General features: G+C 35.7%; 1 protein-coding gene and 1 long non-coding RNA gene across 3 annotated transcripts in view; one reads left to right on the forward strand and one right to left on the reverse strand.

The window, feature by feature from the left end:
* Window positions 1-4,847: 4,847 nt before the first annotated feature.
* The window catches only part of LOC131551370 (cadherin-10), a 65,962-nt gene continuing 49,174 nt past the window's right edge, over window positions 4,848-21,635 (reverse strand). Inside the window, exon 13 of one of the 2 annotated variants that reach the window (XM_058794295.1) lies at window positions 4,848-6,013. In XM_058794295.1, the coding sequence (XP_058650278.1) occupies window positions 5,523-6,013 (491 nt within the window). In that variant the 3' untranslated portion in view covers window positions 4,848-5,522. The remainder of the gene's footprint in view (window positions 6,014-21,635) is intronic. The other variant, XM_058794296.1, reaches the window with a different exon arrangement.
* LOC131551372 (uncharacterized) lies at window positions 16,004-17,402 on the forward strand. Its single transcript, XR_009273737.1, has 3 exons — window positions 16,004-16,263; window positions 16,399-16,454; window positions 16,650-17,402. It is a non-coding gene; the product is annotated as an uncharacterized LOC131551372 (long non-coding RNA).

The following is a 21,635-nucleotide window of genomic DNA, read 5'->3' on the forward strand; positions in this document are numbered from 1 at the left end:
TATTAATAATAATGCTTAAGACTTATAAATAAAGTTTGAAAATAATTTTAGTTCACATGGTTCAACTGGGATGCAGAAAAAATATCTGAAAATAACCAAGCTTTTAATTGAAGTTGTCGAAATGATAATTTTCTCTAGCAATTTTTTTTCTCTATCTATCTCTCTCTATCTATCTATCTATCTATCTATCTATCTATCTCTCTCTATCTATCTATCTATCTATCTATCTATCTATCTATCTATCTATCCATCTATCTATCTATCGGTTATTAACTACCCTTTGTTACTTGTTACCAATGAAATTCTTTATTGTGAACAAAAAATCTGTTTATGTTTTTAATTTTTAATTTTATTTTATGCAAACAGCAAGAAGAATGATATTTGTATATGATAAGTGCAAACAAAAGAAAAACAACAAAGAATATTTTAAAGACCTTCCTTTTGGAACTTATCTATCACAATTAGACAGTATATGTCATTATGTTTATCCTTTAGGCGTTTTTCTGATTGATCTACATGCTGTATGTGGGAGACTATGTGGGAGAGAGATGATATTCTATACAATAGATAAGTGGCTCCTTCTGTAGAATCGCTATGTTTTGCATTCGCCTGTAACTCTCGACATTCAGCTATGACTGCAGGGAGATTATGTTTTTTTAGAGATTGCAGAAACAAGAACCCTTCGGAGCTAAAATGGAAGAGCAGCACAGTAGCTTCACAGAGAAAATATCTTCACAAATGGCCGGTCAGGAGCTATTGATCAAATGAAAAGTGGATCTCGTTTAGTGATATCCACACTTTTGATGCATTACTGTAAGTAGAGTGAGGGTAGATTTACATTGTCGGCTCGGATTGAGTTGTGGAGTGAGTGTTGGAGGAAAATGATTATCTCCTCTTCTGCCTCACAATGAAATCTATATATGTGAGATGGGCAGTGTTTCGCTGTAGTAAAAATATGCCTCTACACACCTGCATGATAGAAATCTCAGTGGAACCGCACCTCCGTCCATAGATATTTTAAAGGCTCCATCATTTAATCTAAGAATACAACAGTGACCAAATGAGCAAAATTATGGTTACTATATTAGCAGAACGTTCTGTAGGTATGATATATTATTCACATCATATAATATAGTGAAAGGAAGTTGAAAATGCATAGCTATCATTCCCCTCTACATGCATTTATCATGATAGATAGATAGATAGATAGATAGATAGATAGATAGATAGATAGATAGATATATAGATAGATAGATAGATAGATAGATAGATAGATAGATAGATAGATAGATAGATAGATAGATAGATAGATAGACAGATAGTAGATATACACTAGATAGATAGATAGATAGATAGATTGATAGATGATAGATAGATAGATATACAGTATATAGATATATAGATAGATAGATAGATAGATAGATAGATAGATAGATAGATAGATAGATAGATAGATAGATAGATAGATAGATAGATAGATAGATAGATGATAGATAGATAGATAGATAGATGGATGGATGGATGGATGGATGGATGGATAGATGGATAACACCAGTGTTGTTGTATTATCATTATTATTATTATTATTATTATTTTGTTTTAATTAAATTGTTGTATTTTTATATTTTAATTAAATTAAATATTAAGAAATTATTATAATAATTCTATAAATAGAATTTAGACAAAAACACACTTAGACACATATTATAGTTTTTATTGATGTACTGTTATGTTTTTTTATTAATATTGTGAAATAGGTTTAATTTTTGTTCTTTAAGTGGATATATATACAACCTTTTGAACTGCTATTGGGATTGCTTTTGTGTTGCGGGTCAAGGGAAGTTGCGTGTTTGAACCATGAGCAATTACCATTATGCCCTTGAGCAAGGCATATAACCTCGAGTTGCTCCAGGAATCTGTCCCTGTAATTAGCGTACTGTAAATCACTTTGGATAAAAGCAACTGCTAACGGCATGCTGTTTATTTACCTAATTACTCTAAATCTGAACATGATACTCCATATTACCTATTTTAATAATGAAATATCAGATGAAAAGACCCCAAATTGAATGTATATTTTGGGAATATGAAGATTGCTTGCTGCTTAGCAGACAAATTTCATCCATAGTGACTTAGAGAACAGTAATTTGAGGGCCTGTCTCTGTAGAGTGTTGTAGGGTTAAGTGATTTGCTCAAGGGCGCAGTGGCATGGCAGGACTCTGATGTTTCTGGGTCACCCCTACTTGAGGCTGAAAACACAAAGCAACATTCGTTTGGCAGTGTTAGTCCCAACCATTACATCCTTACATGTGCTAATCTTGATTAACCCTTTGATTTTAATACCCCTATTTGTAGCTGATGCAAGATCAACTGTACACTACAGTACTTAAGCATTCTTTGATCTGACACTGGCCCCCAGACATCGTTCTTAATTTAAATAATAGTGTTTTATAGAACATCCCTTTGTTTAAAGAGCTTCAAACTTAAAAAAATGCATTTGCTAACAAACTTTTCTGCCTTTTAAGCAATTTCCCTTGTATTTGAAGTGAGGCTTGAAAGTCTAGTTGCACCAGTAGGGGATTGGGGGAGGTGAACACTCTGAACAATGTTTTAGCATGGAAAGATAAAAGGTTCCACCAAACATATGACTTGCTAACTTGTGCAGGCACAAGCAAAATGTCTTCATTCCTGCTTCTGCCTCTCTCAGCAGTTTAACATTCTCCTAGTCGTCGCAATTAGTTTATCACGTGTGACTGTGGAATAGCATGTCTTTTGTCTTTTAATGAGTTTTTCTGTCATATTTTTTTTTTCAGAGGTTTTGTTGTGAAGTTCCCTACTATGAACCTGGGAGCTCCATATAGAAAAAGAGTGATTTGCCTCTTCTTTCACTGTAATATTTCCCTGACAGTGTGCAGATGGAGTGTTTTAATTTTTTTGCTTTTCAGCACCAAATTCAATGCTCACTGGAAGCTGGAAGTGAAGGTCACACATTTGATACCATATATAGAAAATGCATTGAAAAAAAAAGTTAAATATGTATATATCCACACTACCGGTCAAACCGTTTGTGATCAGTAAGAGTTTCTATTCTGCTCACCAAGGCTGCATTTTTTTTTTTCTATCAAACATACAATAAAAAAAAAATAAATCTGATAATGATGGATAATGGATCATTGGGTGATGATGCTGGAAATTCAGCTTTGCATCACATGAATAAATTACAATGTAAAATATATTAAAATGTATGTATGCATTTGTAGTAATATTTTTTTTTCAATTACATTTGAAAAATATATACATTTCAATTGTAATAATTCAGCTAAGCTCTCTGTAGTGCTGCGCACAGTTTTCTAACACTAAAATTGTATGAAAATTGCATATATTGAAAAGTGAAACATCACAATTAGTTTACCAAAATTAGTTTATATATTTATTTATTTTTTTTACAGATTTGTTTTGTTGTGATGTTGCCTACACAAATACGATGGATGTGGGAGCTACATATAGAAAAAACATGAGAGCTTTGCATCTTTTTTCACTGTAATAGAAACATTTCCCTAACAGTGCGCAGATGGAGTGTTTTAATTGTTTTGCTTTTCAGAACCGATTTCTGTGTTCACTGGGAGCTGCTGCCTATCATTGGAAGCGAAGGTCACAAATTTTACAGTTCCTCTGAGGGAAGGCGGAAAATGGGAAACGCTGTGGCATTAAGAGAAGATTGTAATAGTTACATTGTCAAAAGAACGATTATTATTATTGAGCTATTCAAGGTCAGAATAGAAAAGACGGCAGCGGCAGTCCTAATAGATGCTTATTTCTCCGTTAACCTTATCCGTGTAATAGTGGTCTAGAGTTAATGAAATAAAATGCCAATTATACTCTACCTCAGCTTGGCCATGACCGCAACCAAAGGCCTTTACACTCGAATGAGAACAGACATGCTGCGGTTCTGCCTGTGGACAAACTAATATCAGAATAACAACAGAATTTTTTATTTCATTTTTTTGTTTTTTTTTAAATGATCTATGTAACATGTCCATGTACTGAATGGAAAAAGCCTTGGTTTGAAGAAACACTTCATTTAGAACATAAAGCCACAGACTGCAGCTACATTTTTGATAACTAGTGTGTGTTGTAATCCATCAAACCCTTAATTAAATGCAGCAGGCCGTATTGACACTGCAGTATATTTAAAATATGCCTTATAACTTTAAACTATCATTAGGTGGGTTGGAATGACAGCCCATCTATCGGCTAATTAGTTAATGACTTCAGTTTTCATTTATTATCGAGGGCAGGGAAGACAAACTGTGTTTTTAGGATTAAACTCTGTTGGGTTCGATTAAGGACAGAGCTGATTCAAGAGAGGGAACTTTTCTGTGTGCAGCCAACATGTTCGCATTAGTATTCATGGGTATTCGTTTATAAGTGGTCGTTGTATGCAAACTAGTCACCTGTGGCTGGGAATTCCTGTTCTGACTATTCAAATTTGAGGATTTGTACAGAACTGTATGTCTGTACATATACAAACGGTGTATGTGTTAGACCTTTCAGTATGTTGATATTTCAATTGATGTATTTTACATATACACACACATACATTTAAAAAATAGTTATGACAATTTATCTATTTTTTACTAAATTATATACTAAATTGGTCATTTTTTATTTCATTATTTTTGGAAATCTGTATGAAAAGAAGACTTGAAAACTGGACTTTTCCCCCCTACATTGTCCAGATAATATGTATTTGTTTGAAAACTGTACAAAATGTTTAATCCAATGCAGCTTTAAATTGTGAACAAACCATAAAGAGAAAAGATTTTAAAAACTTTATTATCAAAATAAGTATAAAAATATAAATACTGTATAAAACAATGCGACAGCATTCAAACGACATGAACAGAATGACTGATATTCTACAAGTACACAATTCATTGTACAGCTCTAACTCTATGTTCTGAAATGAATCCACAGTTTGACAGAACCCATATAAACCTTCCACAGGAAAACTGCCTCTTAAACAGAGATATCAAGTAGTTTACATAATGATCATACTTGTAAAACATATTATACACATACTGCACCTATTTTAGACTTGGTCTGCAATAAAAGCTAAGCTTTTTTTTTATTATTATTTTCGTCTGTTTTTTTAGCCATAAACATCGATAGTGTAGAAAGCTACTATCACTCACCTTGGTTATAAAACACATTGTCCACACCATTGATTACAACAAATCCCTAATCTTAAAAGGCATCTGTACTGATTCTTTTGGGGAAAGAAAGAAAGAAAGAAAGAAAGAGAGAGCGAGAGACCAGAAGAAGAAGAGGACAAAGTTAAAGTAGACAAAGAGAAAAGAGAACGTCTACGTGAAGAGTTCCCAGTAGTTGAGCATGATGTTCAAGTCTTCGTAGATTCGTCTATATGCGTTACACAGCAGAGAACAGAGGGAGACTTCAGTATGTATATGTTAATTTAGTGCTCTGAGATATATTTAAGTGTGCTGTGTTGCATATCCGCTTTAAGTCTCTCTCTGGGACTCCTGCCCTATATACATATCCGCCAGTTTTTTGAACTGTGGACCCCAGTGACTCAGATATTCAAACTCTTGGTCCCCCTCGGTGGCGGCCGATTCCAGAGAGCTGAGGGACTCCGCCAAAGAGCCGTTGCCTTCGTAGGCGTACGTAGCCAAGGAGTCATAAGGGGGCGCTGTGGGATCCGAGTCGTTTTCCTGCAGCCGTCCGCTGATAAAGTCCCTCACGTCCGTGTTGTCTTTGATGGGGGACGTGCGGCGGAAGGGGAACAGCATTTCAGGCATTATGTCCCGGCGGAGTTTGTTGGTGTCGATGACCTCGGGGTTCCGCAGGGTTCCGATGTCGAAGGCCTGCGTGTCCTCCTCTCCGCCGCCCTCGTCGTTGTAGCTGACCACGTTGTCCCTGACGTCTTCTTTTGAGATGATCAGGGGCTCCTTTTTCTTTTGACGCCGCAGGGCCGCAAACAATACCACAATCACTATGGAGACAGAGACAGATGAATGAAATGATATCATCAGCATGGTGCAAATCAAGCTGAACAAAGCTCTGTGATAGTCATGCATTCTGAATGTCACCGAGACACCTGACACTCTGGTAACTACAGAGCCGAAGCGGTGCTTCCTACAGGCTTTTGCAGGATAATGTGTCTTGAATACGTTCAAATTTGTTAAAAGTGGTATGTTATTTCATTCAGAATTTAAAATGCCATTTTTAAATTACCACTAATTTTGTTGTGATGTATTTTTAAATTACAGATAATTTCACTACTAGAATTGATAACAAGTTTCTCATTCTAGAGAGCATTTGTATGAAAAAAAAAAAAAAAAACTACGCTGAAAATAAAATTGGTTTTGAAACCAAATAGTGTTGCACAAGTAATTACAATGAAACGGCATGGGAAACGTTGAATTAAATGTTACATTTTGAAGTAGGAATACTGAACCATATGGTTAGGGTTAGGATTAGGGTTTGTTTTAGGGTTACTTGCATGTAATTATGCATAATTGAGTGTTATTATAATAGTAAGTATACATGTCAAGTGTAACAAAATAAAGTATTACCCCCTTTTTTATTTGTTTATTTATTTATTTTTTTACAGTGGAGGGTGAGTGATCAATGTTGTTAGTCCAAAATATAATTCTTGTAAATGATAACTTTAATTTGGTCTTTTAGGAGTGTGTTGGAATACAAATGGCTTCAAAGCTGCCACACATGGACTAAAAGCCCCAAAACTGGAAACGGCTTTAACTCTTAATTTTAAAAGGCTCATAAGAGTCATTCAATTGCAATTCAGACTAAACTGGTCACACTGTGTTTGTTTTGATATGTCTGATTCATTCTAGTAAATTGGTTCATTCAGATGACTAATTTACATTAGCTAAAAAAAATAAATAATAATAATAATTGATATGTATATGGTATTTTAGGTCCTGAATTTTTGAGATATTATTTGATCTATGCAATTGTATTTCAATGCATCATATAATAGCTATAAATTAAAGTTACTAAAGTTACTTGCTGCTTTTACACAGTTAAAGTAGTATTACAAATACAAATATTATTGGAGTATGTTTTGCGAGAAAATACTATTTTTGTCTTTCTACAAAAAAAAAAAAAAAAAAAAAAAAGTAAATACATAAAAATAAAAGGGATAGTTCACTTGTTCCAAACCTGTATAAATTAGTTACGTCTGCTGAACACAAAATAAGATATTTGAAGAATGTTGGTAACCAGTTGATGGTAGCCATTGACTTCCATAGCGTTTTTTTTTTTTTTTATCTCATACTAAATACAGTCAACTGTTTGGTCACTAACAATCTTCAAAATATCATATTTTGTGTTCAACAGAAGAAAGAAACTAGTACAGGTTTGGAACAAATGGAGAGTAAGTAAATAATGACAGCATTTTCATTGTTAGGTGAACTATCCCTTTAATTCAGTATTACCTGCCATTTCACTGTAATTATTTGTGAAATTTACAAGCAATTTCTGACTGAAAATTGTTCTACACCATTTTTTTCAGAGTTGTGTAGCTTGTTGAAATAGCTTTTACCTTAGCTAGCTACTGTTTGAAAGTAGTTTCCCCATCATTCAATTGAGACTGCATGTTCACAACTCACAAAACAAGTCATTGTTTTTGCTGTACCGTTGTAAAAAGATACAGAGTACAATTGCTATGGCAACAAGCAAGATACACACCAAAGAGTGAGATTTATGATTAGGTTTAGTTAATTCAATCAGGGACAGACCAGACAATCGATGGCTAGGACAACAAAATTGTCTCAGTCACCGAAAACAGAAGCACTGAGTCAGCTAAAAAAAAAGCAGTTTTGCGGCTGCTCAGAGAAACAGATAGAGAAAGCGTGCATAATCTCAATCACTGCGGCAAGAAGAAAGGACTGCTGGAGAATCACAGGCTGTTCTTGGATGGCTAAAGCAGAGCACTCAGATAAGAACCCAGTGAGCAGCGCACAGCACTACAGAGAGCTTAGCTGAGATACAGAGGAGAGTGTGTTTCAAAAGGTGTCATGCGCTTAAGGTACTCATGAATACAGAAGAGAGACACGCACTGTAACGCAGATAAAGACTTCTACTGCCTGGAGCAATCACCTTGCAGTTTTAAAATTGTGTAAGAAATAAAAAAGGGTTTGCGTTCTTCTCTTGTGAATTACAAATTTGCAAGGTTCCAAAGGGCACAGATGTTAGGGCAGTAAGGCTTGACATCTCTTTTTTTATGTTTTTCATGAAATATGAAATATGTTTTTCATTCTAACAGTACTTTTTGAGTAAGAGCATAAAGATAATAATGATGTTGTTAATAATAATAATAATAATTATAATAAGATAAATGTGTCAAGCCTTACTACAGTGCTTTATGTCTATTTATTATTCTATTCTATTTTTAATCTATTATTATTAATTGATTGAGATATGATTTGGTCATGGTAATGATGATTTAAATTATTATTATTATTATTATTAATCTGATTGATTGATTAAATTTAGACCCCCTTGGGTAAATTGCCTATTGTTTTAGTATGTTTTTTTTAAATTTTTTTTAAGAATTTTAATAATTAGGGTTGTCAGTTTAACACATTAATTTAATTAATTAGTCATGAAAAAAAAAATAAAAGACCATAAAGTAAATATTTTGAAGAATGTTAGTAATCAAACTGTTTTGGTTACCATTGACTTCCATTGTATGTATGTATGAACTAACTAACTAACCAAATAAATAAATAAATAAATACTGAGCCATTTGTCAAATTATCTTCTTTTTTGTTGCACAGTTTATTTTGCCTAAATGTTTATGTGTAATAAATTATATTTGATGCTTTTCTCATTTAACACAATAATGACTTTAATTGATTTTTTGGGTGTGATTTCTCAACCAGATTTTAGGTCTGGTTAATTTGCGATTTATTAGATTAATTAATTCCCACATTGTGTAATTAATTAGATAAAAAAATGTAATCGCTTGACAGCCCCAGTTATAATTCATAAAGTTATCACTTAATAATTATGAATTATGTTTTGCAAAATGAGTGGAATCATTCAAACTGAATGTATAGTCTATTGTTATAATGACATCCCTACAATTTAAATGTATGTCTCTATAGAATTTATAGAATGCAGTATTCATAGAATTATAAATTGCAGAACAATATATATCTATTTTTTTTCTTGTCATTTTTCAATTTTCATCAACTAAACTGTCAATATGGTTAATTTGCTTAGAATATTTGATTTTTTTTATTTATTTTTTTTATTGCATCTTTTTAAAATAAACGAAATATGATATTTTATTAATTTTGCAAAAATATCAGATGGTGCTGTTTATGATGCAGGCCTTTGCGCTGAAATGCATCATGCCAAGTGCTACCACTGTTTGGTGAATTCACCACATAATGTTCATACAGTATGTTGAGCTAGAAGAGATGAGAAGAGGGAATTATGGTCCTAAAAAGGGAACAGGTGCTGTAGTTTGCAGCTTGTTTTTCCTGTTCAGTGGCTGCTCTCTCCTCCCAGCAGGTAATCGGAGAGCTCGCCCCTGCCTCCCACTCAGGTGTTAATTATGAAGAAGGAACGGTGGGGGGCAACATGCTGTGTTCTGCCCAGCCTGGGGGCCTGTGGTGTGTGCAGGGCTCATTCTGTGATCTGGAAGGGAAATGGTGGTGGAAGAGTGTGGGCTTGATGCGGATATTTCTCGCTCTGGCCGCGTAAACCAGCTACTTCCTCTATTAGTGTATATTCTGGGCTTTGCATTAGCCAGCTCATCAGAAAAGGGTGCAACAGGAAAAGATGCAAAATGAGGGGCAAATGGAGAGAGCCTGAGGAAAGGGAAAAAAAAAGATGCAATAGTTTGTTCTGGAAAGGCTCTGCCCTCTGTAACCTGTCCACTCAGCGCCAGTAGACGGGTTTAGGGGAAGATACTGAAAATGGAGAAGGATAAAGGGGAAAATATCCATATTAAGTTTGCCCAGAGAGGATCGGTGGTGGACTAGATGGTGCCTGCACAGGGAACAGCAGAATATGAGATGGCAGAAGTGGTTGAACACACGGCGCACAATTGTCTGTGTTGTGTAATGGGTAGAAACATATACATATGGACATATCATTTTGGGGAGGAATTTAAAGGGGCCATGTACTTATAGAATTGTACTTTTTCTTAATGTTTGCTTATAATGTAAGGTAACGTGTGTGTGCATATATATATATATATATATATATATATCATATTCATATTTTAATATTTTAAAATGTAATGTATTCAGCAGCTATCATTTCAGCCTCAGTGTCATATAATCCTTCAGAAATCATTTTAACATTCTGATTTGGTCCTCACTTATCAATTATGCTCATTGCTCAATTATTAATTATGGTTATTATTTTTACCAATGTTGGACACAGTTTTTGCTGCTTAACATTTTTGTTGATTTTTTTTTCAGCATTCTTTAATTAATAAAAAGGTCCAAATACCTTTTTATTATTATTATTATTATTTTTTAGAATCTTACTCCAAACTTTTGAATGTTAGTGTATCACTGTTTCTGAAAAAAAATATTATTTATATTAATCTGTATTTACTGCATGTTTTTATCAAATAAATCTTATAAAACATTTTTTAAAAATCCTAGCTGGTCTCATAGCATTTACGTACCTGGGTGCACTTTTTAGCGGGACATGAAATACGTACCAATAAGTACATATCACTGCAGTTTCCGAAATAAATGAGCACTTTCACACAAATTTACAGAGATGCGATTAATAAAGCGTAATTTTAGCACAATTACTTGAAGAATATCATGCTATGACTTCAAAACAATATTAATATGCTGGGAGATTTGAAAACGGATGCTTTTGAACGTTAGCATCGCACACATGAGACGGAGTAAGAAGCACCAGTTCGAATCCCTTGTAACTACGGTTCGACAAAGCAGTTAAAATCTGCGTAAAAGTTAGTTCAAATGGCACAGTTGCATCAGCTAATACGTTTTTATATCAGTTTTGCATTTGTTAACACTATCGGGTAGGTTTAGGGCTGGATTTGGTGTAGGGCACATTTCCAACACGATAGAGTATGAACCTTTAGCGACAGTCCCCGGATATTTGAATTCTGAACCGCCGCAATATGTATCGTAATAAAAAAAACAGCAATACGTACCAATATCTACGTAATAAAAACGTGCCAGGGTTCACATATTGAACCTGTGTTTTAGCGACACTCAGTGGACATTTCTATTTGAAACTGCAGCGAAACGTGCAGCAATGTACGTAAAACAGTCGCACAAAAAGTGCGCAGAGGTACGTATTTTTATGAGACCAGGTTGAAAAAATCAAAATTATCCTAAATTTTTAACCACACAAATTTGAGAACAGTGCTTTGTTTACTTTATGACTTATGATTGGACTTTATGTACTCATGAATATAGAATGTGTTGATATTTAAACATGGGTGGTAAAATGATTCTAACGCTGCTGCCAGGATTCTGACTAGAACCAGAAAATCTGAGCATATCACACCAGTCCTCATGTCCTTACACTGGCTTCCAGTTACATTTAGGATTGATTTTAAAGTAGTTTTACTCATTTACAAATCACTCAATGGCCTAGGTCCTAAAAACATTGCAGATATGCTCACCGAATATAAACCTAACAGACCACTCAGATCATTAGGATCGAGTCAGTTAGAAATACCAAGGGTTCACACAAAACAAGGGGAGTCCGCTTTTAGCTATTATGCCGCCCGCAGTTGGAACCAGCTTCCAGAAGAGATCAGATGTGCTGAAACATTAGCCACATTTAAATCCAGACTCAAAACTCATCTATTTAGCTGTGCATTTGTTGAATGAGCACTGTGCTACGTCTGAACTAGTTGCACTGTATTTTATGTATAATCATTTTCTATTCTTAACTGTTTTAAATTAATTTTAAATCTTTTTTTTATATATATAATTTCCTTGTTTTGTTTTTTTAATTCCTTGTTTTTACTGTTGTGATTATTTTTTTTAATGACTATTTCACTTCCTTTTATGCAAAGCACTTTGAATTATCACTGTATATAAAATGTGCCATATAAATAAACTTGCCTTGCCTTGCCTAAAACTACTTTTCCAAAAGTTTAGCTACTTATGAGTTTTGAGAAGCTTGTAGCTTGACATTTTAAAACAGCTTCCCCAACACCAGCTTTGATAAAGTACATCGCAAAAAGAAAAACATGACTCGCGGGTCTCATGATGCTGTTGGTGAATTTAAATGAGTTTAAGAACCGAGGCACCATGACTTAAAAGTAATAAATTATGAACCATTTTTTGATGTCTTCATAAAGTTTGACAGTTTTTAACATCTCTTGCTGCTTTGCTTTGTACTTTAAGATATCATCAGTAAAGAAAATCACTGGGTGAAAAGTTAGGCTAGACATTGAATATGTAATGCCTTCGAGAGGAAACAGGTTCTATGTTGAATTTGTTAGAACTTTGAGCGCCAAGTTAAATCGCTTGACTGGTGTATGACATAGCTGATGCATGAAGAAAAATTGATGCTGGAGTAAAAGTCTTTACTTGAAACAGCTATTTTATTTCAAAATAGATGGTACAGTATGTCTTTAATATGTACATGTATAAACAAATGGATCCCGCTTCGGCCAGCATAAATAATAGATAGCAAAGTCAATCTGAAGTTCCTGAAAATATTTATTTTTACAGATTCGTACAGAGGCAGATAATAGAAAATGCAGAACGATGACGGATTGCCTCAGGTTAGATTGGAGACTTGAGAGATGCACTCACCAGCAGTTTGAACAATTACTTATTGATGGATGTTTTAACTTAAGCACAACATGTTTTTCCTTTTCTCTGCAGAAACGACACAGACACATGCTGTTCAGAATCAGCTGCGCTTTCATAGTGCATTACCTTGCACAAGTGGCATTTTAGGACGTCAAGAAGGAGCATGCGACCTACTTAAGCCCCGGAAGAACACAAAGGCCTTTTTGTCAACTGCATACATTTAATAATGAAAGCTATTTTTCCACACCGCTGCACTTTCTGAGAAAAGCAAAGAAAGAGAGAAAGAGAGAGCACCTACAGTAATGTCTTAATGGGGTGCCCTACTTTTTGATTGTCTGGAGGAAATATTTGGAGAAAATTCAAAGTAAAAATGAATAAATAAGAGAATAAACATCGCAAGAAGGATGCCAAACAGCCCACACTGTGCTGCATCATCAGAATAGCAGGGCAAGAGGTCAGGATGCATTACGCTCTGCTCGCCAGACACATCGCTGAGATGTTACAAGCACTTATTTTTGGTCCATGTCCTCAGGACAGATCTGTTATATCTTTGGTGTCGTTTTGAGATCAAGACTAAATATAAGAAAATTTATTGTACCAAGTAGGCTGCATCGGTCTAGAAAGGATATTGTCAAATATCAAATGTGTGACAAAAATGTATGGTCTCTAAATTGCCCCAGTACTGGATGAAAGAAGCAAAATGTCTGTAAAGTTTTCAGAAAAGCAACAGCTTATTGTAGCTAGAGTGATTCAGCACAAAACTGTCCATGGCCCTGTCCCAAACGGCACCCTAAACCCTCGCGGTCTTCCTCTGAGTCCGCACTTTCGTGACGTAATGCCGCTTTGACTGTCGGGTAGAAGTCTGCTGCGGAGTTCGCCCCAGTGCGGGCTCGGCAGAAGTGCGTATCGAGGGCGCATAACCAAAGTCCCTTTCAAGGGCCGCCATATTTGCAACACCTCCGGGCAGCTGAAACAAGAACAAGTCCTATCTAAATGAATGGGGGATTCCGGAAATCTTAAAAAACGCTCGCTGAACTCGCGATTAAATTACATATTTCAAATCAGTAACAAAATCTGAAATTAACTGCCCCATGAATGTTGTTTCTAATGCTCAAATAGCATTTAAAAAGCTTATTTTTTAGGCTAGACCAGCCAATGCGCATGCGTAGCTCCAACGCGCTTATGACTGTGCATGCGCATCGGCTGATCCAGCCTCAGGTTTCTATGGGAACCGGAACTCCTAACGACCGCTGCAGTGATGCAATAACTTTACCAATCAGAGATTGGCTCTTTCATTTAGAATGCGAGACTATCCCGCCATATTGTGTGTTGCACTTTCTCCCATTCATAAGTTTAGGAGTGAACCGTCTTTGTATTTCTATAGTCTTTGGCATAACGACCGCAAATAGGGCGCTCGTGAGCACCCTTCTGAACACTAAAATGACGAATGGGACACCCTACGGTCTCGTGGACTTAACGTATACTAGAAATACGTTGGTAATAAATATACGCTTAATTACACTTTTAAGGAATATGCTAAACACAAGCACACTATAACTATATTTCTAAAAAGTATAGTAGAAATGCGTTGGTAATAAATATATGCTTAATTACACTTTTAAGGAATATACTAAACACAAGCATACTTTTAGTGATGTTTTAGTGTATTTACAGAAAACATAGGCTATGTTACCCTTAAAGTATATTTTATGTGTACTTTGTGTAAGAACATAAAATGCTTACACTTTTAGTAGGTTTTTAATGTACTTTATATTGCAGTAGGCCTACACATGGTTATATTTTAAATAGCCTATTTATGTATTTATAATTTTAATATTTGGAAAAGTACAATATTTTGAAAAACATTTTTAACATTTGCAATGTACAAACCTTTGTCAAATATTATTAACCATTGCAATATTTAAAATATTTTGTCTAATATGGGTTATGCTACTTTGGTTGATTAGGCTGTTGTTCAGTATGATACATTAATTGTTATAAGCTAGGTGTTTATAAATTTGTTCAAGCTTGATGCCTTTATTTTCTAATATATATTTCTGAAATTCCCACAAGGATTTCAACATCATATCTGAAAAAAAACGGGGGGAAAAAACAACGTTTATTTGTGTTTAAATTCAAACAACACAGACTAAACCCTGATTGGTTCCAGAGCCATTGAACGGCTCTGATTGGTTCGTATGATAATGAGCTCGCAGCTGAGAGCTTCGTAAATCAAATATGATGTGCTTGCAAATGTCCGTTGAATGTGAATATAAGTCTAAATTTAAACAGTATTATATAGAGCGATCCTGTCACTTTAGGGCGCTTGGAGGAAACCACGCAATTCATATGGATTACTTTGGCGATGTTTTTTTGCGATGAACTTTTTGAAACGTGAACATCTTTGATTAATCTTTTCATCGGAGGGACATACATCTCTCCGATTTCATATCTTCGCTTTTCTTTCGAAGATGAACGAAAGTCTTAGATGGTTTGGAGCATCTTACGGGTGAGTGATGGCAGAATTCAAATTGTTTTGGGGGAATTATGAAATTAATTAGAAAATATGTAAGGGATAATCAACGGCTAGCTGTGCATTAAACGATTTGAATGCAGGACGTGGAGGCGAGGAACCACCCGACGCGCAGCGGAGTGCATTCAAATTGTTTAATGCACAGCTAGCCGTTGATTATCCTGTTTATGCCATGGTCATTTGCCAGCATTCACATATTAAAGATGTTAATAATATTTGTGCTGCAATATTTGACTGGAACGATAAATATGACGGTTATTTTCGTCTGTATTACTATTAAACTGTATCTGTATGTTACTATGGTTACCAATGTTTATAGGAAGCGCATTAATAAATAACGTGATTAAACTGACCTGGAACTACCTGTGCAGTTCAACGAATTTAATCAACACCTGCCAGCCAATCATAATCGAGTATTCAGTCAGACCATGGCATAAAGCGGTATTTTATTATTTTTACCAGCTTCTGCGAGCGTGTATGGCGTCTGGCTTCAGAACCTCACTGTGACTTCAGGTAAGATTTGTATTTAATTAACGTTATTTGTCTGTACCAGTCATGTTTTTGACACATGCATTGGCAGAAAAAAATAAAATAAAATTAGTTAACATTCTTTTATTTGCAACATGAAGTATATTTATTTCTGATTTCCTGAACAATTTGGCTTCATTGTAATGAGTTTAATGATCTTTGAAAAACCATGATTATGAACATACAATTACTTTGTCTTGAGCTGATCAGCAAACTGTGGTAGTGTTGGTTGATTGGTGTCTATATTTGTTCAAGCTTGACAACCTTATGACTTTATTTTCTAATATATATATTTCTCATTACAGATAAGAACAAATATTAAATTGTAAGAAGGGTTGCTTATAAGAGCATACAGTACATCTGAAACTGCTGAGACTGGTAAGGTTTTTGACTATATTTCCGACCAGGTACATTGTTCTGTCATTCTTAAATAGAAAACAAATCATCAATCATCATTTGCCTTTTTTGTGTGTGTGTGCATGTAAGAAATATTAACATTTGTTGTTTTATTAGATCAGCTGCTATAGAAGACAAACTGAAATCTGAATGCAGAGACATGCAAAGGAATAGTAAGTATATTTTAATGTCGTATCACCTCTGTTATAGAGATTTTTGAATCAGGCCTAATAGAGGGGCATTCGGTCAATCTTGGAAGAAAAACGTTAGCAATGTATCCATTCCAGGTGGCTAATTTGTGCTTCTTTTCAGTCATTCATGTAAAAATCTGTTATCTAATTTTGTTTCTGTTTTTTTTTTTTCTAAAGCTGCAAGACACTACTGACTAGGCTATGCCCAGGTCTCCGGAACCTGCGACAACGCTCAGCTCCGTTGGCCCTTAGTCTGCGGCTTCGGATCCACCAGCTCTGTCTCAATCAGTCGGCCCCCAGATGTCGGCAGCCACACCATCTACATCTTGGCTCCTCCCTCCCTCGACTCCGCCGTGTGTTGTCAGCACTGGGATGCTCTGGGTCTGTGCCATGTGCCAAACACCATCTAAGCCGCCAGGGCATCATCGTCATCCTCCCATCACCATCTCTACACCATCTCCTTGTCCACCTCCAAAACCCCTCCATCCCTCCCTATTCTGTTGCTTGAACTTTATCATCTTCAGTCTTTGCACACACATCTATTCACTTTACATGTTTTTTTTTTCTTCAGAAAATTGCATTGTAATTTTTATTTATTCATTGATGTAAAATTCTTTACTTTTCAGTAATACAGGTATAATTGAAATGTTCTACAAATGGATAAGATGGCTCTTCCATAGCATTTCAGTCTTTTTTTCATTTATGTTTTTTGTATAATGTTTTAAAATGTACTTGAGTATGTTTGTAGTAATACAAAAATACTATAAACATACTTGTATTTCAAGTGCATTTTTAATACATTTAATAGTATGTATTTTTTTGTTTTTCACCAAAGTATATATGCTGCTGTACTTTTTTTAATGTACTTCATGAATATTTGTAATGTACACAATATATAATACATTAAAGTTTTCTAAATATCAAAGTGTACGTGTGTGTATATATTGAAAAATATAATACTAATAAATATAATATAATAGTAGTGTAATGCTAATGCATTTCTAATGAGCTGAAATACAACTGAAATGTACTTGAAGCACATTAAAACGATGCTTCAAATATACCTTACCTGTAGTTCATGAAGTATTACAAGTACAATTTAAATGTATTTTTAAAAATACACTTAAATTGCATTAAATATACTTAAAGTGGTTCCAATTTAACACAATTTCAATATATTAAATATATTACAAATAGATTAAAATTGAACTTAAGCATATCTTGAAATACACTTAATATACTTAAAGTTGTTTCAAAATAATACATTTAATATGCAATTAGTACAGTATAATATACAGTGAGGAAAATAAGTATTTGAACACCCTGCTATTTTGCAAGTTCTCCCACTTAGAAATCATGGAGGGGTCTGAAATTGTCATCGTAGGTGCATGTCCACTGTGAGAGACATAATCTATAAAAAAAAATCCAGAAATCACAATGTATGATTTTTTAACTATTTATTTGTATGATACAGCTGCAAATAAGTATTTGAACACCTGAGAAAATCAATGTTAATATTTGGTACAGTAGCCTTTGTTTGCAATTACAGAGGTCAAACGTTTCCTGTAGTTTTTCAGCAGGTTTGCACACACTGCAGGAGGGATTTTGGCCCACTCCTCCACACAGATCTTCTCTAGATCAGTCAGGTTTCTGGCCTGTCGCTGAGAAACACGGAGTTTGAGCTCCCTCCAAAGATTCTCTATTGGGTTTAGGTCTGGAGACTGGCTAGGCCACGCCAGAACCTTGATATGCTTCTTACAGAGCCACTCCTTGGTTATCCTGGCTGTGTGCTTGGGCATTGTCATGTTGGAAGACCCAGCCTCGACCCATCTTCAATGCTCTAACTGAGGGAAGGAGGTTGTTCCCAAAATCTCGCAATACATGGCCCCGGTCATCCTCTCCTTAATACAGTGCAGTCGCCCTGTCCCATGTGCAGAAAAACACCCCAAAGCATGATGCTACCACCCCATGCTTCACAGTAGTGATGGTGTTCTTGGGATGGTACTCATCATTCTTCTTCCTCCAAACACGTTTAGTGGAATTATGACCAAAAGTTATATTTTGGTCTCATCTGACCACATGACTTTCTCCCATGACTCCTCTGGATCATCCAAATGGTCATTGGCAAACTTAAGTCGGGCCTGGACATGTGCTGGTTTAAGCAGGGGAACCTTCCGTGCCATGCATGATTTCAAACCATGACGTCTTAGTGTATTACCAACAGTAACCTTGGAAACGGTGGTCCCAGCTCTTTTCAGGTCATTGACCAGCTCCTCCCGTGTAGTTCTGGGCTGATTTCTCACCTTTCTTAGGATCATTGAGACCCCACGAGGTGAGATCTTGCATGGAGCCCCAGTCCGAGGGAGATTGACAGTCATGTTTAGCTTCTTCCATTTTCTAATGATTGCTCCAACAGTGGACCTTTTTCACCAAGCTGCTTGGCAATTTCCCCGTAGCCCTTTCCAGCCTTGTGGAGGTGTACAATTTTGTCTCTAGTGTCTTTGGACAGCTCTTTGGTCTTGGCCATGTTAGTAGTTGGATTCTAACTGATTGTATGAGGTGGACAGGTGTCTTTATGCAGCTAACGACCTCAAACAGGTGCATCTAATTTAGGATAATAAATGGAGTGGAGGTGGACATTTTAAAGGCAGACTAACAGGTCTTTGAGGGTCAGAATTCTAGCTGATAGACAGGTGTTCAAATACTTATTTGCAGCTGTATCATACAAATAAATAGTTAAAAAAAATCATACATTGTGATTTCTGGATTTTTTTTTTTAGATTATGTCTCTCACAGTGGACATGCACCTACGATGACAATTTCAGACCCCTCCATGATTTCTAAGTGGGAGAACTTGCAAAATAGCAGGGTGTTCAAATACTTATTTTCCTCACTGTAAATATATTAAGTGTTTCTGAAAAAGCACAATTTAAATATATTTCTTTTTCACCTGGGGTACCTTGTTGTGAAGTGTTAAATTTATTGCCATTTTAATGCACCTTTTTTGAAAGGTGCAAGACTTGTAAACAAAGACTGTGATAAACCAGCCAGGTTTGCAGATCCATGAGAACGTGTAGAACACAATGTGTGACCACTTCTGAAGTCAGAGCCAATCACAACACTGTGCCAAAGTACAGTCTCCTCCTCATCAGAAGGTGATTAATGTATCTTCTGTCTAAACACACCCTGTTCTAAGCCTGCAACCCAGAGATGTACGACTCAATCACAGAATCATCCCGCTTCTGCCTCGAAGAGGTAAGACAACAACAGAAACAGCAAGAAACCCAACAACCTTTCTCCTGCCTCTATATGAGCCTTGTTGAGTGCACTGCAGAGCCAGTGTTTGTACTTTCTGGTGAAGTTAGTCTGTAATGTAGTTACATCAGTGCATATAGATGATATATGAAATGCTTCTAAAGCCCTATTCGGACGGGATTAGTTTTACAAGGGTAGATGGAGTAATGTAATTTTTACCTTAGGACGTCTGTAATATTAATGGCCAATTTGCACGGGATAAGAACTCTCTGTAAAACTAGCAAAAGTGGGAGGGGTAACTTTATTTGCGCTACGCTGTCACCTGCTTGTCGTCATGTGCGTCATGTACGTTGCTTCCTGATATCCTCGTTTGATCGGACCTAACTGTTTATATCTAGTCAAAATGTAATAATTTAATTAATAAATCATTCGACTGCACCTGTGATATATATACTGTAATATATATTATATATACATCATACATTTATATATACACACACACACAAACAGGTTGGGTCAAACAATTCATTAATTTAAATTCTGTTGGTAATAGGCACTAAAGCCAAAAGAAATGTCATGGCTTTCAACCTTCTTTTTGATCTGAATGGTGTGTGGAAAACCACTTTTAAACCGAAAATATTTACATACATATTTACAGCTGGTCTATTTGGACGGGATTAGCATTACCCTGAGGTCATTTCTCCGGACCTTTTTACAGAAGGTAAAAGTCGCCGTAATCCTTACTGACATTGTCCATAATGATTACTGAGATGGCACATTCGGACAGGACTGAAATCGCTGAGAAGCTCTGGTAATAATTACTTTGACCCCACGTCCCCATGTAAAACTAATCCTGTACGAATAGTAAGACAGTGCACTATATACAGGTGCTGGTCATATAATTAGAATATCATCAAAAAGTTGATTTATTTCACTAATTCCATTCAAAAAGTGAAACTTGTATATTACATTCATTCATTACACACAGACTGATATATTTCAAATGTTTATTTCTTTTAATTTTGATGATTAGAGCTTACAGCTCATGAAAGTCAAAAATCAGTATCTCAAAATATTAGAATATTTACATTTGAGTTTGAATAAATGACCATCCCTACAGTATAAATTCTGGGTATCTCTTGTTCTTTGAAACCACAATAATGGAGAAGACTGCTGACTTGGCAATGATCCAGAAGACGAACATTGACACCCTCCACAAAGAGGGTAAGTCACAGAAGGTCATTACTGAAAGGTGTGGCTGTTTACAGAGTGCTGTATCAAAGCATATTAAATGCAAAGTTGACTGGAAGGAAGAATTTGGGTAGGAAAAGGTGCACAAGCAACAGGGATGACTGCAAGCTTGAGAATACAGTCAAGCAAAGCCGATTCAAACACTTGGGAGAGCTTCACAAGGAGATAACTGAAGCTGGAGTCAGTGCATCAAGAGTCACCACGCTCAGACGTCTTCAGGAAAAGGGCTACCAAGCCACTTCTGAACCAGAGACAACGTCAGAAGCATCTTAACTGGGCTGTGGAGAAAAATAACTGGACTGTTGCTCAGTGGTCCAAAGTCCTCTTTTCAGATGAAAGTAAATTTTACATTTCATTTGGAAATCAAGGTCCCAGAGTCTGAAGGAAGAGTGGAGAGGCACAGAATCCATGTTGCTTGAAGTCCAGTGTGAAGTTTCCACAGTCAGTGATGATTTGGGCTGCCATGTCATCTGCTGGTGTTGGTCCACTGTGTTTTCTGATGTTCACAGTCAACGCAGCCATCTACCAGGAAATTTTAGAGCACTTCATGCTTCCTTCTGTTGACAAGCTTTATGGAGATGCTGATTTCATTTTCCAGCAGGACTTGGCACCTTGAGGACTTGGCCAAAGGTACCAAAAGCTGGTTCAATGACCATA

The sequence above is a fragment of the Onychostoma macrolepis genome, chromosome 12 (assembly GCF_012432095.1).
Source record: "Onychostoma macrolepis isolate SWU-2019 chromosome 12, ASM1243209v1, whole genome shotgun sequence".
Classification (NCBI taxonomy): Eukaryota; Metazoa; Chordata; class Actinopteri; order Cypriniformes; family Cyprinidae; genus Onychostoma; species Onychostoma macrolepis.